Source organism: Heterodontus francisci, chromosome 46 (genome assembly GCF_036365525.1).
Source record: "Heterodontus francisci isolate sHetFra1 chromosome 46, sHetFra1.hap1, whole genome shotgun sequence".
Taxonomy (NCBI): Eukaryota; Metazoa; Chordata; class Chondrichthyes; order Heterodontiformes; family Heterodontidae; genus Heterodontus; species Heterodontus francisci.
The window spans coordinates 15,962,010-15,978,359 of NC_090416.1; the positions used below are offsets into that span (position 1 = coordinate 15,962,010).

Below are 16,350 nucleotides of genomic sequence, written 5' to 3' on the forward strand. Positions count from 1 at the left end.
TCTCGGGGACGGTCACACCCTCAGGGACGGTCACACTCTAAGGGAACGGTCACACTCTCGGGGACGGTCACACACTAAGGGGACGGTCACACTCTCGGGGACGGTCACACTCTAAGGGTACGGTCACACACTAGGGTACGGTCACACACTAGGGGACGGTCACACACTAGGGGACGGTCACACACTAGGGGACGGTCACACTCTAGGGGACGGTCACACTCTAGGGGACGGTCACACTCTAGGGGACGGTCACACACTAGGGGACGGTCACACACTAGGGGACGGTCACACACTAGGGGACGGTCACACTCTCGGGGACGGTCAACTCTAAGGGGACGGTCACACACTCGGGGACGGTCACACTCTAGGGGACGGTCACACACTCGGGGACGGTCACACACTCGGGGACGGTCACACACTCGGGGACGGTCACACTCTAGGGGACGGTCACACACTCGGGGACGGTCACACACTCGGGGACGGTCACACACTCGGGGACGGTCACACTCTAGGGGACGGTCACACACTCGGGGACGGTCACACACTAAGGGGACGGTCACACACTCGGGGACGGTCACACTCTCGGGGACGTTCACACACTAGGGGACGGTCACACACTAGGGGACGGTCACACACTAGGGGACGGTCACACTCGAGGGGACGGTCACACTCGGGACGGTCACACTCGAGGGGACGGTCACACTCGAGGGGACGGTCACACACTGGGGGACGGTCACACTCTGGGGGACGGTCACACTCGAGGGGACGGTCACACTCGAGGGGACGGTCACACACTGGGGGACGGTCACACACTAGGGGACGGTCACACACTGGGGGACGGTCACACTCTGGGGGACGGTCACACTCGAGGGGACGGTCACACTCGAGGGGACGGTCACACTCTCAGGGGACGGTCACACACTAGGGGACGGTCACACACTGGGGGACGGTCACACTCTGGGGGACGGTCACACTCGAGGGGACGGTCACACTCGAGGGGACGGTCACACTCGAGGGGACGGTCACACTCTCAGGGGACGGTCACACACTAGGGGACGGTCACACACTAGGGGACGTTCACACACTAGGGGACGGTCACACACTAGGGGACGGTCACACACTAGGGGACGGTCACACTCGAGGGGACGGTCACACTCGAGGGGACGGTCACACTCGAGGGGACGGTCACACTCTCAGGGGACGGTCACACACTAGGGGACGGTCACACACTAGGGGACGGTCACACTCTGGGGGGCGGTCACACTCTGGGGGACGATCACACACTAGGGGACGGTCACACACTAGGGGACGGTCACACTCTAAGGGAACGGTCACACACTAGGGGACGGTCACACTCTGGGGGACGGTCACACTCTGGGGGGCGGTCACACTCTGGGGGACGATCACACACTAGGGGACGGTCACACACTGGGGGACGGTCACACACTGGGGGACGGTCACACACTGGGGGACGGTCACACACTGGGGGACGGTCACACTCTAGGGGACGGTCACACACTAAGGGGACGGTCACACTCTAGGGGACGGTCACACTCTCGGGGACGGTCACACTCTGGGGGGCGATCACACACTAGGGGACGGTCACACACTCGGGGACGGTCACACTGTCGGGGACGGTCACACTCTGGGGGGCGATCACACACTAGGGGATAGTCACACTAAAGGATGGTCACACAGTAAAGAATGGTCACTCTGCGGGACAGTCACACTAGGGGATAGTCACACTAAAGGATGGTCACACAGTAAAGAATGGTCACTCTGCGGGACAGTCACACTAGGGGACGGTCACTCTGTGGGATGATGACACTTTGCGGATGGTCACTCTGCGGAATGGTCACACAAAGGGACGGTCACACATGAGGGAATGGTCACTCTGCGGGACGGTCACTCTGCAGGACAGTCACACTAGGGGACGGTCACTCTGTGGGATGATGACACTTTGCGGATGGTCACTCTGCGGAATGGTCACACAAAGGGACGGTCACACATGAGGGAATGGTCACTCTGCGGGACGGTCACTCTGCAGGACAGTCACACTAGGGGACGGTCACTCTGTGGGATGATGACACTTTGCGGATGGTCACTCTGCGGAATGGTCACACAAAGGGACGGTCACACATGAGGGAATGGTCACTCTGCGGGACGGTCACTCTGCAGGACAGTCACACTAGGGGACGGTCACTCTCTAGTACGCCCTGACACACACCAGTACCCATTGACACAAACCAGTGCACCCTGACACACACTGGAACACCCTGACACACATCAGAACACCCTGACACACATCAGAACACCCTGACACACATCAGAACACCCTGACACACCCCAGAACACAGTGACACACGCCAGTACATCCTGACACACGCCAGTGCACACTGACACACACCAGTTCACACTGACGCACACCAGTGCACACTGACACAGACCAGCGCACACTGACACACACCAGGACACCCTGACACAGACCAGCACACACTGACACAGACCAGCGCACACTGACACACACCAGGACACCCTGACACAGACCAGCACACACTGACACACACCAGCGCACACAGACACACACCAGTGCACATTGACACACACCAGTGCACATTGACACACACCAGTGCACACTGACACACGCCAGGACACACTGACACACGCCAGGACACACTGACACACACCAGGACACACTGACACACACGAGTGCACCCTGACACACACCAGGTCGCACTGACACACACCAGGTCACACTGACACACACCAGGTCACACTGACACACACCATTGCACACTGACACACACCAGTGCACACTGACACACACCAGGACACACTGACACACAGCAGTGCACACTGACACACACCAGAACTCTCAGACACACACCAGGACACACTGACACACACGAGTGCACCCTGACACACACCAGCGCACCCTGACACACACCAGGTCGCACTGACACACACCAGTGCACACTGACACACACCAGGACACACTGACACACACCAGGACACACTGACACACGCCAGTGCACACTGACACACACCAGGGTACACTGACACACACCAGGGCACACTGACACACACCAGGGCACACTGACACACACCAGGACACACTGACACACGCCAGTGCACACTGACACACACCAGGGCACACTGACACACACCAGTTCAGACTGACACACACCAGTTCAGACTGACACATACCAGGACACACTGACACACACCAGGGCACAATGACACACACCAGTGCACACTGACACACACCAGAACTCTCAGACACACACCAGTGCACACTGACACACACCAGTGCACACTGACACATACCAGAACTCTCAGACACACACCAGTGCACACTGACACACACCAGAACTCTCCGACACACACCAGGACATACTGACACACACCAGTCCACACTGACACACGCCAGTACTCCCTGACACATTTCAGTACACACTGACACAGACCAGCGCACACTGACACACACCAGGCCACACTGACACACACCAGGACACACTGACACACACCTGCGCACACTGACACAGACCAGCGCACACTGACACACGCCAGAACACAGTGACACACGCCAGCACACACTGACACATGCCAGCGCACACTGACACACACCAGGGCACACTGACACACACCAGGACACACTGACACACGCCAGTGCACACTGACACACACCAGGACACACTGACACACACCAGCACACACTGACATACACCAGTGCACACTGACACACACCAGGACACACTGACACACACCAGCACACACCGACATACACCAGTGCACACTGACACACACCAGTGCACACTGACACACACCAGGACACACTGACACACACCAGTGCACACTGACACAGACCAGGGCACACTGACACAGACCAGTGCAAACTGACACACACCAGGACACACTGACACACACCAGGACACACTGACATACACCAGGTCACACTGACACACACCAGTGCACACTGAAACATACCAGTGCACACTGAAACATACCAGTGCACACTGATACACACCAGTGCACACTGATACATACCAGGACACACTGACACACACCAGTGCACACTGACACACACCAGTGCACACTGACAAACACCAGTTCAGACTGACACACACCAGTGCACAATGACACACCAGGACACACTGACACACACCAGTTCACACTGACACACACCAGTGCACACTGACACACACCAGGGCACACTGACACACACCAGGGCACACTGACACACAGCAGAACTCTCAGACACACACCAGGACACACTGACACACACCAGTGCACACTGACACACACCAGGGCACACTGACACACAGCAGAACTCTCAGACACACACCAGGACACACTGACACACACCAGTGCACACTGACACACACCAGGTCACACTGACACACACCAGTGCAGAATGACACACACCAGTGCACACTGACACACACCAGGACACACTGACACACACCAGGACACACTGACACACACCAGGTCAGACTGACACACACCAGGACACACTGACACACACCAGGACACACTGACACACACCAGGACACACTGACACACACCAGTGCACACTGACACATATGAGGGCATACTGACACACACCAGGACAGACTGACACACACCAGGGCACACTGACACACACCAGGGCACACTGACACACACCAGGACACACTGACCCACACCAGTGCAGAATGACACACACTCTGATGCTTACCTTTTCAGGAATGAAACTGCCGACCAGTGTTGTTGCCAACCACCCGGATGATTACGAGAACGATGGTTATAATGAAACCAAACGGGACAGTGGGAACCGGTGCTGTCAGTGCCCCAAGACACAGGCCCAGCTCGAACTGGAAGCTGAGGAAACCTCCTTCCGTAAAAAATTTGAAAACTTCCTGCATAATTCCATCTTCATGCCAAGGTAACGCATCCTATCAGAAAATACCCACATCTCCTGATTCATCCCCGTGTGATAGGTCACAAGGCTCTACAGCAACAACAACTTACATTAATATAGTGCATTTCAAATAGTAAAACATCCCAAGGTGCTTCACAGGAGCAAGACACATCAGGAGATATTAGGACAGGTGACCAAAAGATTGGTCAAAGAGGTCAGTTTTAAGGAACGTCTTAAAGGAGGACAGAGAGAGGCCAAGAGGTTTACTCTGTATCTAACCCCGTGCTGTACCTGTCCTGGGAGTGTTTGATGGGGACAGTGTAGAGGGAGCTTTACTCTGTATCTAACCCCCGCGCTGTACCTGTCCTGGGAGTGTTTAATGGGGACAGTGTAGAGGGAGCTTTACTCTGTATCTAACCCCCGCGCTGTACCTGTCCTGGGAGTGTTTAATGGGGACAGTGTAGAGGGAGCTTTACTCTGTATCTAACCCCCGCGCTGTACCTGTCCTGGGAGTGTTTAATGGGGACAGTGTAGAGGGAGCTTTACTCTGTATCTAACCCCCGCGCTGTACCTGTCCTGGGAGTGTTTGATGGGGACAGTGTAGAGGGAGTTTTACTCTGTATCTAACCCCCGTGCTGTACCTGTCCTGGGAGTGTTTAATGGGGACAGTGTAGAGGGAGCTTTACTCTGTATCTAACCCCGTGCTGTACCTGTCCTGGGAGTGTTTAATGGGGACAGTGTAGAGGGAGCTTTACTCTGTATCTAACCCCCGCGCTGTACCTGTCCTGGGAGTGTTTGATGGGGACAGTGTAGAGGGAGCTTTACTCTGTATCTAACCCCCGTGCTGTACCTGTCCTGGGAGTGTTTGATGGGGACAGTGTAGAGGGAGCTTTACTCTGTATCTAACCCCCGCGCTGTACCTGTCCTGGGAGTGTTTGATGGGGACAGTGTAGAGGGAGCTTTACTCTGTATCTAACCCCGTGCTGTACCTGTCCTGGGAGTGTTTGATGAGGACAGTGTAGAGGGAGCTTTACTCTGTATCTAACCCCCGTGCTGTACCTGTCCTGGGAGTGTTTGATGGGGACAGTGTAGAGGGAACTTTACTCTGTATCTAACCCCCGTACTGTACCTGTCCTGGGAGTGTTTGATGGGGACAGTGTAGAGGGAGCTTTACTCTGTATCTAACCCTGTGCTGTACCTGTCCTGGGAGTGTTTGATGGGGACAGTGTAGAGGGAGCTTTACTCTGTATCTAACCCCCGTGCTGTACCTGTCCTGGGAGTGTTTGATGGGGACAGTGTAGAGGGAGCTTTACTCTGTATCTAACCCCGTGTTGACACGGGAGGGTATTAACAGGCTCCGTGAAGAAAATACTCCAGGCAACCTGAATGGAGGAAGAGCAAGGAAATACAGAAAGAGATGTGTCGGATTATCAGCTGCACAGCTGGGAACTGGGGAGCTGGTTATTAACTGGAGATATTTTTGCTTTTCAGGAAAGCGAAGACAGTAAAAGGCAGGAAACCCAGGTAAGATTAATCAGAGTGGTGTCTTGGTTCTGGTCCTGGATTACCAGGCCACATGTCCTGAGTTGAAACCCACCATGGAAAATTTTCACATTGAATTCACTAAATCTGGGGAGAATGTGGAACTCACTCCCACAGGGAGTGGTTGAGGGGGAATCACAGAGATACATTTAAGGGGAAGCTGGATAAACACACGAGGGAGAAAGGAATAGAAGGATATGGGGATAGGGTGAGATGAAGAGGGGGTGGGAGGAGGCTCGTGTGGAGCAGAAACACCAGCACGAGCAGATGGGCCGAATGGCCAGTTTCCTGTGGTGTAAATTCTCTGTGATTCTGCACCAGAAGGGCATCCGTGTGAAGCTCTTCCAATAACTCAACCAGTTAGCATTCAGGGAAGGGGACCCGCAGTCCTTTCCCGGTCTGGGATTAATCCCGACTCCAGTTTCCGTGTCGGTGACTCTCAATTTCCCTCAATGGGCAACAATGTCAACATCCCATAAACCTATAAAAATATGGGCTGTCCAGCCACAGACCCGGGAAAGAGAACTTGCTGTCCAAGTCCAGGCAAGAAGGGCAGAATGGCCTTTGGTACAATGTCACCTTAAGATTCTAGATGCCTGCAGTTTGATCCATGTCCCTTCCCTTAGGGTCTATTTTAAAAGCACACAACAGCAAACAATCTACAGAGTCTATTTAAACAGCACACTACAGCAAACAATCTACAGAGTCTATTTAAACAGTACACTATGGCAAACAGTCTACAGAGTCTATTTAAACAGTACACTATGGCAAACAATCTACAGAGTCTATTTAAACAGCACACTACAGCAAACAATCTACAGAGTCTATTTAAACAGCACACTACAGCAAACAATCTACAGAGTCTATTTAAACAGTACACTATGGCAAACAGTCTACAGAGTCTATTTAAACAGTACACTACAGCAAACAATCTACAGAGTCTATTTAAACAGCACACTACAGCAAACAATCTACAGAGTCTATTTAAACAGTACACTGTGGCAAACAGTCTACAGAGTCTATTTAAACAGTACACTATGGCAAACAATCTACAGAGTCTATTTAAACAGCACACTACAGCAAACAATCTACAGAGTCTATTTAAACAGCACACTACAGCAAACAATCTACAGAGTCTATTTAAACAGCACACTACAGCAAACAATCTACAGAGTCTATTTAAACAGTACACTATGGCAAACAGTCTACAGAGTCTATTTAAACAGTACACTATGGCAAACAATCTACAGAGTCTATTTAAACAGTACACTATGGCAAACAATCTACAGAGTATATTTAAACAGCACACTACAGCAAACAATCTACAGAGTCTATTTAAACAGTGCACTATGGCAAACAGTCTACAGAGTCTATTTAAACAGTACACTATGGCAAACAATCTACAGAGTCTATTTAAACAGTACACTATGGCAAACAGTCTACAGAGTCTATTTAAACAGTACACTATGGCAAACAATCTACAGAGTCTATTTAAACAGTACACTATGGCAAACAATCTACAGAGTCTATTTAAACAGTGCACTATGGCAAACAGTCTACAGAGTCTATTTAAACAGTGCACTATGGCAAACAGTCTACAGAGTCTATTTAAACAGTACACTATGGCAAACAATCTACAGAGTCTATTTAAACAGTACACTATGGCAAACAATCTACAGAGTCTATTTAAACAGTGCACTATGGCAAACAGTCTACAGAGTCTATTTAAACAGTGCACTATGGCAAACAGTCTACAGAGTCTATTTAAACAGTGCACTATGGCAAACAGTCTACAGAGTCTATTTAAACAGTGCACTATGGCAAACAGTCTACAGAGTCTATTTAAACAGTACACTATGGCAAACAATCTACAGAGTCTATTTAAACAGCACACTACAGCAAACAATCTACAGAGTCTATTTAAACAGTGCACTATGGCAAACAATCTACAGAGTCTATTTAAACAGTACACTATGGCAAACAATCTACAGAGTCTATTTAAACAGCACACTACAGCAAACAATCTACAGAGTCTATTTAAACAGTGCACTATGGCAAACAGTCTACAGAGTCTATTTAAACAGTGCACTATGGCAAACAGTCTACAGAGTCTATTTAAACAGTACACTATGGCAAACAATCTACAGAGTCTATTTAAACAGTACACTATGGCAAACAATCTACAGAGTCTATTTAAACAGCACACTACAGCAAACAATCTACAGAGTCTATTTAAACAGTGCACTATGGCAAACAGTCTACAGAGTCTATTTAAACAGTACACTATGGCAAACAATCTACAGAGTCTATTTAAACAGTACACTATGGCAAACAATCTACAGAGTCTATTTAAACAGTGCACTATGGCAAACAGTCTACAGAGTCTATTTAAACAGTACACTATGGCAAACAATCTACAGAGTCTATTTAAACAGTGCACTATGGCAAACAATCTACAGAGTCTATTTAAACAGCACACTACAGCAAACAATCTACAGAGTCTATTTAAACAGTGCACTATGGCAAACAGTCTACAGAGTCTATTTAAACAGCACACTACAGCAAACAATCTACAGAGTCTATTTAAACAGCACACTACAGCAAACAATCTACAGAGTCTATTTAAACAGCACACTACAGCAAACAATCTACAGAGTCTATTTAAACAGTGCACTATGGCAAACAGTCTACAGAGTCTATTTAAACAGTACACTATGGCAAACAGTCTACAGAGTCTATTTAAACAGTACACTATGGCAAACAATCTACAGAGTCTATTTAAACAGCACACTACAGCAAACAATCTACAGAGTCTATTTAAACAGTACACTATGGCAAACAGTCTACAGAGTCTATTTAAACAGCACACTACAGCAAACAATCTACAGAGTCTATTTAAACAGTACACTATGGCAAACAATCTACAGAGACTATTTAAACAGCACACTACAGCAAACAATCTACAGAGTCTATTTAAACAGCACACTACAGCAAACAATCTACAGAGTCTATTTAAACAGTGCACTATGGCAAACAGTCTACAGAGTCTATTTAAACAGCACACTACAGCAAACAATCTACAGAGTCTATTTAAACAGCACACTACAGCAAACAATCTACAGAGTCTATTTAAACAGCACACTACAGCAAACAATCTACAGTCTATTTAAACAGCACACTACAGCAAACAATCTACAGAGTCTATTTAAACAGTACACTATGGCAAACAATCTACAGAGTCTATTTAAACAGCACACTGCAGCAAACAATCTACAGAGTCTATTTAAACAGCACACTACAGCAAACAATCTACAGAGTCTATTTAAACAGCACACTACAGCAAACAATCTACAGAGTCTATTTAAACAGTGCACTATGGCAAACAGTCTACAGAGTCTATTTAAACAGCACACTACAGCAAACAATCTACAGAGTCTATTTAAACAGCACACTACAGCAAACAATCTACAGAGTCTATTTAAACAGCACACTACAGAAAACAATCTACAGAGTCTATTTAAACAGCACACTACAGCAAACAATCTACAGAGTCTATTTAAACAGTACACTATGGCAAACAATCTACAGAGTCTATTTAAACAGCACACTACAGCAAACAATCTACAGAGTCTATTTAAACAGCACACTACAGCAAACAATCTACAGAGTCTATTTAAACAGTGCACTATGGCAAACAGTCTACAGAGTCTATTTAAACAGTACACTATGGCAAACAGTCTACAGAGTCTATTTAAACAGTACACTATGGCAAACAATCTACAGAGTCTATTTAAACAGCACACTACAGCAAACAATCTACAGAGTCTATTTAAACAGCACACTACAGCAAACAATCTACAGAGTCTATTTAAACAGTGCACTATGGCAAACAGTCTACAGAGTCTATTTAAACTGCACACTACAGCAGTCTACAGAGTCTATTTAAACAGCACACTACAGCAAACAGTCTACAGAGTCTATTTAAACAGCGCGCTACAGCAGTCTACAGAGTCTATTTAAACAGCACACTACAGCAAACAGTCTACAGAGTCTATTTAAACTGCACACTACAGCAGTCTACAGAGTCTATTTAAACAGCACTCTACAGCAAACAGTCTACAGAGTCTATTTAAACAGCACACTACAGCAAACAGTCTACAGAGTCTATTTAAACAGCACACTACAGCAAACAGTCTACAGAGTCTATTTAAACAGCACACTACAGCAAACAGTCTACATAGTCTATTTAAACAGCACACTACAGCAAACAGTCTACAGAGTCTATTTAAACAGCACACTACAGCAAACAGTCTACAGAGTCTATTTAAACAGCACACTACAGCAAACAGTCTACAGAGTCTGTTTAAACAGCACACTACAGCAAACATTCTACAGAGTCTATTTAAACAGTACACTGTAGCAATCCGTCTACAGAGTCTATTTAAACAGCACACTACAGCAAACAGTCTACAGAGTCTATTTAAACAGCACACTACAGCAGACAGTCTACAGAGTCTGTTTAAACTGCACACTACAGCAAACAGTCTACAGAGTCTATTTAAACAGCACACTACAGCAAACAATCTACAGAGTCTATTTAAACAGCACACTACAGCAAACAGTCTACAGAGTCTATTTAAACAGCACACTACAGCAAACAATCTACAGAGTCTATTTAAACAGCACACTACAGCAAACAATCTACAGAGTCTATTTAAACAGCACACTACAGCAAACAATCTACAGAGTCTATTTAAACAGTACACTATGGCAAACAGTCTACAGAGTCTATTTAAACAGTACACTATGGCAAACAGTCTACAGAGTCTATTTAAACAGTACACTATGGCAAACAATCTACAGAGTCTATTTAAACAGCACACTACAGCAAACAATCTACAGAGTCTATTTAAACAGCACACTACAGCAAACAATCTACAGAGTCTATTTAAACAGTGCACTTTGGCAAACAGTCTACAGAGTCTATTTAAACAGTACACTATGGCAAACAGTCTACAGAGTCTATTTAAACAGTACACTATGGCAAACAGTCTACAGAGTCTATTTAAACAGTACACTATGGCAAACAATCTACAGAGTCTATTTAAACAGCACACTACAGCAAACAATCTACAGAGTCTATTTAAACAGCACACTACAGCAAACAATCTACAGAGTCTATTTAAACAGTGCACTTTGGCAAACAGTCTACAGAGTCTATTTAAACAGTACACTACAGCAAACAATCTACAGTCTATTTAAACAGCACACTACAGCAAACAGTCTACAGAGTCTATTTAAACTGCACACTACAGCAGTCTACAGAGTCTATTTAAACAGCACACTACAGCAAACAGTCTACAGAGTCTATTTAAACAGCGCGCTACAGCAGTCTACAGAGTCTATTTAAACAGCACACTACAGCAAACAGTCTACAGAGTCTATTTAAACTGCACACTACAGCAGTCTACAGAGTCTATTTAAACAGCACACTACAGCAAACAGTCTACAGAGTCTATTTAAACAGCACACTACAGCAAACAGTCTACAGAGTCTATTTAAACAGCACACTACAGCAAACAGTCTACAGAGTCTATTTAAACAGCACACTACAGCAAACAGTCTACAGAGTCTATTTAAACAGCACACTACAGCAAACAGTCTACAGAGTCTGTTTAAACAGCACACTACAGCAAACATTCTACAGAGTCTATTTAAACAGTACACTGTAGCAATCCGTCTACAGAGTCTATTTAAACAGCACACTACAGCAAACAGTCTACAGGGTCTATTTAAACAGCACACTACAGCAAACAGTCTACAGAGTCTGTTTAAACTGCACACTACAGCAGTCTACAGAGTCTATTTAAACAGCACACTGCAGCAAACAGTCTACAGAGTCTATTTAAACAGCACACTACGGCAAACAGTCTACAGAGTCTATTTAAACAGCACACTACAGTAAACAGTCTACAGAGTCTATTTAAACAGCACACTACAGCAAACAGTCTACAGAGTCTATTTAAACAGCACACTACAGCAAACCGTCTACAGAGTCTATTTAAACAGCACACTACAGCAAACAGTCTACAGAGTCTATTTAAACAGCACACTACAGCAAACAGTCTACAGAGTCTATTTAAACAGCACACTACAGCAAACAGTCTACAGAGTCTATTTAAACAGCACACTACAGCAAACAGTCTACAGAGTCTATTTAAACAGCACACTACAGCAAACAGTCTACAGAGTCTATTTAAACAGCACACTACAGCAAACAGTCTACAGAGTCTATTTAAACAGCACACTACAGCAAACAGTCTACAGAGTCTATTTAAACAGCACACTACAGCAGTCTACAGAGTCTATTTAAACAGCGCACTACAGCAAACAGTCTACAGAGTCTATTTAAACAGCACACTACAGCAAACAGTCTACAGAGTCTGTTTAAACTATGTATTACAGCAAATAGTCCACAGAGTTTGATTAAAAAGAGTCTCTACGAACTGCAGCAAAACAGATCTCATAACCGAAGGTACATCAACTTCTCTCAATGAAAGGCGGCTATTTGTGCAGCAAATTGCAGTATGGGTGTAGCTTCGATACAGAATGCGAGTGTGCTGTGTTAACTCCATCCCAGTCACTAACCGCAGTGAGACCTCCAGGTGTGATCGACAGGGGGAAATTACCCAATCATTTCCGCAATCTGGCTGAGACTCGTGTCTCTGTCCGCGGCTGTTTTACGCGATGGCGAGTTGGTTGCTCGAAGGTCACGCCTTGTGTCGTCCAATTTCTGTAGGTCGCTGCAGCAACGCAGGGGCACCGACGGCCTGGGCAACGAGACCACGGCGATGGGCAACGCCTCACTGTCTGAGCTCGGTCTTAACCTGACCGGCAGGAACTGGTCGGGGGGCGAGGGGAAGCAGCCCACGGATTTCCCTTACTTTGAGGACAAGGTGTTCAACAAGGAGCGGATTGTGATCTCCAACCTGCGCCACTTCACTGAGTATCGCATCAACATCCACGTCTGCAACCACGCGGCCCACAAGGTGGGGTGCAGTGCTGCCACCTTCGCCTTTGCCCGCACCATGCCAGAGGGTGAGTAACCCACCTACCCACCCCCCCCCCCCCCGTCCCCCGCTGGGAGACTCACTACCCACAGTCAGCATGGCGTCCCTTTGCTCTGCCTCTGCACTGTTCATTCCCAGTCGGCACTGAGGATCAGGGTGCCCTCTCTCTCTCTGCCTACGTCAGAGTCCCAGCCACATTCAGCTGCTTGCGGGGGGTCGTCCGTGGCGGGGGGCGCACTAGGGGGTGTTTTGCTGCTGGACGATGGGGGGGGGAGCTCCTCCGAGTAAGACTCACTGATCGATTTGCACGTGTTTTCCTCACCAGATCACGCGGACGACATCATTGGCAATGTTACCTGGGAGCTCGTCAACCGAAACACCATCCTGCTGAAGTGGCCGGAGCCAAGAAATCCCAACGGAATCATCCTCAAATATGAAATCAAGTACGGTCGAGACAATGAGGTGAGGCGCCGACCCCCGTCCCTGTAACTCCCATCCAGTAATACACCCTCCCCATCACTGTAACTCCCATCCAGTAATACACCCTCCCCATTACTGTAACCCCCGTCCAGTAATACACCCTCCCCATCACTGTAACTCCATCCAGTAATACACCCTCCCCATTACAGTAACTCCCATCCAGTAATACACCCTCCCCATTACTGTAACCCCCGTCCAGTAATACACCCTCCCCATCACTGTAACTCCATCCAGTAATACACCCTCCCCATTACTGTAACTCCATCCAGTAATACACCCTCCCCATCACTGTAACTCCCATCCAGTAATACACCCTCCCCATCACTGTAACTCCATCCAGTAATACACCCTCCCCATTACTGTAACCCCCGTCCAGTAATACACCCTCCCCATCACTGTAACTCCATCCAGTAATACACCCTCCCCATTACTGTAACTCCCATCCAGTAATACACCCTCCCCATTACTGTAACCCCCGTCCAGTAATACACCCTCCCCATCACTGTAACTCCATCCAGTAATACACCCTCCCCATTACAGTAACCCCCGTCCAGTAATACACCCTCCCCATTACTGTAACCCCCGTCCAGTAATACGCCCTCCCCATCACTGTAACTCCCATCCAGTAATACACCCTCCCCATTACTGTAACCCCCGTCCAGTAATACACCCTCCCCATTACTGTAACCCCCGTCCAGTAATACACCCTCCCCATTACTGTAACCCCGTCCAGTAATACGCCCTCCCCATCACTGTAACTCCCATCCAGTAATACACCCTCCCCATTACTGTAACCCCCGTCCAGTAATACACCCTCCCCATCACTGTAACTCCATCCAGTAATACACCCTCCCCATTACTGTAACCCCCGTCCAGTAATACACCCTCCCCATCACTGTAACTCCATCCAGTAATACACCCTCCCCATTACTGTAACCCCCGTCCAGTAATACACCCTACCCATTACTGTAACCCCCGTCCAGTAATACACCCTCCCCATTACTGTAACCCCCGTCCAGTAATACACCCTCCCCATTACTGTAACCCCCGTCCAGTAATACACCCTCCCCATTACTGTAACCCCCGTCCAGTAATACACCCTCCCCATTACTGTAACCCCCGTCCAGTAATACACCCTCCCCATTACTGTAACCCCCGTCCAGTAATACACCCTCCCCATTACTGTAACCCCCGTCCAGTAATACACCCTCCCCATTACTGTAACCCCCGTCCAGTAATATACCCTCCCCATTACTGTAACTCCCGTCCAGTAATACACCCTCCCCATCACTGTAACTCCATCCAGTAATGCACCCTCCCCATCACTGTTACCCCCGTCCAGTAATGCAGCCTCCCCATCACTGTAACCCCGTCCAGTAATACACCCTCCCCATTACTGTAACCCCGTCCAGTAATACACCCTCCCCATTACTGTAACCCCATCCAGTAATACACCCTCCCCATTACTGTAACTCCATCCAGTAATACACCCTCCCCATTACTGTAACCCCGTCCAGTAATACACCCTCCCCATTACTGTAACCCCCGTCCAGTAATACACCCTCCCCATTACTGTAACCCCGTCCAGTAATACACCCTCCCCATTACTGTAACCCCATCCAGTAATACACCCTCCCCATTACTGTAACCCCCGTCCAGTAATACACCCTCCCCATCACTGTAACTCCATCCACTAATACACCCTACCCATTACTGTAACCCCCGTCCAGTAATACACCCTCCCCATTACTGTAACTCCATCCAGTAATACACCCTCCCCATCACTGTAACTCCATCCACTAATACACCCTCCCCATTACTGTAACCCCCGTCCAGTAATACACCCTCCCCTTTACTGTAACTCCATCCAGTAATACACCCTCCCCATCACTGTAACCCCATCCAGTAATACACCCTCCCCATCACTGTAACTCCATCCAGTAATACACCCTCCCCATCACTGTAACTCCATCCAGTAATACACCCTCCCCATCACTGTAACCCCGTCCAGTAATACACCCTCCCCATCACTGTAACCCCCGTCCAGTAATACACCCTCCCCATCACTGTAACCCCGTCCAGTAATACACCCTCCCCATCACTGTAACCCCGTCCAGTAATACACCCTCCCCATTACTGTAACTCCATCCAGTAATGCACCCTCCCCATCACTGTTACCCCCGTCCAGTAATACACCCTCCCCATCACTGTAACTCCATCCAGTAATACACCCTCCCCATTACTGTAACCCCGTCCAGTAATACACCCTCCCCATTACTGTAACCCCGTCCAGTAATACACCCTCCCCATCACTGTAACCCCGTCCAGTAATACACCCTCCCCATCACTGTAACTCCA

The 16,350-nt window shown here is 48.1% G+C and overlaps 1 protein-coding gene across 1 annotated transcript in view; it reads left to right on the forward strand.

Moving 5' to 3' along the window:
• Positions 1 to 16,350, forward strand: part of LOC137356807 (insulin-like growth factor 1 receptor) — a 63,560-nt gene that overhangs the window by 21,990 nt on the left and 25,220 nt on the right. The window contains exons 9-11 of the mRNA XM_068022597.1: positions 4,726 to 4,924; positions 13,242 to 13,540; positions 13,838 to 13,974. Of these exons, the coding sequence (XP_067878698.1) occupies positions 4,726 to 4,924; positions 13,242 to 13,540; positions 13,838 to 13,974 (635 nt within the window). The remainder of the gene's footprint in view (positions 1 to 4,725; positions 4,925 to 13,241; positions 13,541 to 13,837; positions 13,975 to 16,350) is intronic.